General features: G+C 49.0%; 1 protein-coding gene across 2 annotated transcripts in view; it reads left to right on the top strand.

Moving 5' to 3' along the window:
* Positions 1–1,769, top strand: part of LOC126569169 (troponin C) — a 9,772-nt gene extending 8,003 nt beyond the window's left edge. For both annotated transcript variants that reach the window (XM_050226094.1, XM_050226093.1), the window contains exons 3-4: positions 1,069–1,178; positions 1,274–1,769. In XM_050226094.1, the coding sequence (XP_050082051.1) occupies positions 1,069–1,178; positions 1,274–1,302 (139 nt within the window). In that variant the 3' untranslated portion in view covers positions 1,303–1,769. The remainder of the gene's footprint in view (positions 1–1,068; positions 1,179–1,273) is intronic.
* The last annotated feature ends 1,076 nt before the right edge of the window (positions 1,770–2,845 follow it).

Genomic DNA, 2,845 nt, shown 5'->3' with positions numbered 1-2,845 from the left:
ACACGGACGCGCAAACATCAGTCTAGTGGCCACTGATGAGGCCCACGCGCCCGCCCGCGGATAGTGGATGGAATGGCAAACGCAACACCAAACACAACAAGAGCTCGGTCTCAACTCCTTGAGTGCGAGCGCCGGCTTTTTCATCCACGGAAATCCACTTAATCCAAGCGTCACCTGGAATGAGCTCCACGGCTTGGTCGCATAAACAAATGACTACGCTGATGCCGGGGGACTTGACTTAAGACACCAAAACAGAGCGCTCTCCACGTGTGCTTGTGTGCCTGTTGTTGTGTTTTTTTTGTGCCAAGAAGCAGGCCATGGCTGAATGAAGAGAGTGCTTCACGTCCTTCTGCCTTCCACTAGTGATGCCGTGCTCTGTTTTTGGGGGGAAATTTTATTATTGTATTTTTTTATGTTGCAAATCTCAATACAGAAGAGAGATGGAGAGGGAAAAAGAAAGGAATGGGGGATGATTTCTGAAGTGGAAGTTCCCCATCCCTTCTGCCTACCCTCATTCGTTGGCACCTACTGGACTACCAGGCGGACGTCAAGGTTGGCATAAATATGATCACCGGTCCGGTGATGCGCAACATCGGACTCACGGACCAACGATCCGTTACCGTGTGCGAAGGTCCCGTGACCTCGTGCCACCCTCCGTCGCACGGACGTCGAGGGTTGGTTCTTGATTTCCACTGGCACTGACTACCAAGTTGGCGATGCTGGCAACGGTGGTAAATTATAAATGCCCTGGTTGCTTTGGAATTTATGTGCTGTTACCGTGGCCTCTCTTGGCGAGTGGAAAGAAGATGAATCTACCCGCTCGCTCCAAACACGAGGTGAACGGAGGTAGGATTGCACCTTGCACGAAAGCACCGACCGGAGATGGCTCCGGAGGCACGTGCGACCTCTGTCCTTCAGCACTTCAGGGCTCCACAGGGCATACAACCTTGCACGAGTCCGTGCTGTCTGTCCGTCGTCTTCGTCGTGGCGCAAAACATGAACACCAATGGCCAATGTTAACTCTCCGCCTCTACCTCTCTCTCGGTCTCTCTCTCTCTCTCTTAACAGCACGCTGAAGGAAATCCTGGCCGCCCTCGATGACAAACTATCCAACGAAGATCTGGACGGTATCATTACAGAAATCGATACCGATGGTTCCGGTACCGTGGACTTTGACGGTAAGCCGGATCCGGAGCGCCAACACAGACAGCCATTAACTAATCACGTCCCTTCCCTTTTCTTTTCCTCTCATCCACCACCACCACCAAAACAGAGTTCATGGAGATGATGACGGGTGAATAGATGGACAACGCTGCTTCCTTCGTATCTTCCCCCGCGGCAAAAGATCCCGATCGAGTTCCGAACCAGCAACAACGCGGCCTCTCACGCGGACACACAGCAGCGTGCGGTCAGTGTGGCCGAGAGAGAGAAGGATCAAGGTCCTGCCTTCCTGCCTTTCTTCCTTCTTTCATCGATCCATCCATCCATCCATCACCTTCCAGGAAATGCTGCCACGTGTTCGACATGCTTACGTGCGTTGCGTCATCATCATGGTCGTCGTCATCGTTAATCACATGTGTGTGATGATTTGTGTTTGTGTGTGTCCCGCGTCGAATTTGTATCTTGTCTTCCTGTCCCCCTGTCCCCCCCGTCTCGTGTTACGATATGTCCCCATTTCCGTAACAAGCCAAACACGTCAATAAAACCCAAAACCAATTGTTTTCATAGTTTACCACACAAACACACAGAGGAGTGAGATGGGATCCCGATTTTTGTTTTGTTTTTTTTTTTGTTTGTTAATCACGTTCCAGATTGTTGAGGGGTCAAAGATCGGTACCAACTCGGGGCAATGAAAAAAACATTCGCCAACGTGAACAACATAACAAGCTCCATCCAGCGGCGGTTACGTAAGGTTACGACCGCATCCTGGGCGAGCCGAGTGGGGTTCGTGAATATTTATATTAACGTTTCAATTTATTGGGAAATTTTCCAGTTGTTTTTTTGCCCCTCTCACCGTCGCGAGGAAACCCTTTTCACCGTTTTATTGGTCCATCGGGTGGTCGTCGCGAATCTCGATGGGATGAAGGGAATTGCAATTTGAATTTCATTTGAATGCATTATCGCTTCATCGTTGCATCGTCGGTTGACAGTGGAAAAGTGAAGAGAGCGATAAAAAAAAACGCAACACAACGCGTGCTCTTCGCGCTCTTAAATGGATATCCCGGGTTTGTATTGTTCAGTTCCAGGTTTCAGGTTTTAAAAACAAAAAAATTTCGATCTCCAGCTTTTTGGAGAATTCGCTGAATTCTTTTGCACCGAGGCCAGGTATTCCGGGGTTCTGCGAGATTTAAAGCGTTTTATTTTAATGTGAACAAAGCGCATGTACTACTCGCCGGAATCCGCCAATCCTTGTATGTTCCCTCTCTCTTTCTGCCTTCCGTGTTTTCCTCGCTTGCGGCGATTTAACAGCCACCGATAACTCGCGTAATGTTAATGATTTCTTAACGGCCATTCCGTTTTGCCCGTCTAGCACTATAGTGCCCCATTACTGATGAGAATTAATGACGACAAAATCAATTTCGCAAGTACATTTTGCTTCGCCCACGAGCACACGAAGGCGACGATGCCGACAAGGTGCCCGTGGACGTTTGAACGGTAATACGGTGAGAGTGGATATACGGAACACCGAGAAAGAAAACGTGGATGAAATGAAATGAAAAACACAAACTCATAAAAGATAGTTATTGCCACCCCTTGTCCTCCTCTGGGAACGAAGAGAGAGAGAGAGCGAAGGGAACAATTAACTCGACAAACGATAATGTGCGCGGCGTCTAGAATGGTTAAT

This window comes from Anopheles aquasalis, chromosome 2, assembly GCF_943734665.1.
Source record: "Anopheles aquasalis chromosome 2, idAnoAquaMG_Q_19, whole genome shotgun sequence".
Lineage (NCBI taxonomy): Eukaryota > Metazoa > Arthropoda > Insecta > Diptera > Culicidae > Anopheles > Anopheles aquasalis.
The sequence above is the reverse complement of the archived record's forward strand: the minus strand, read 5'-3'. Positions and strand labels throughout refer to the sequence as shown.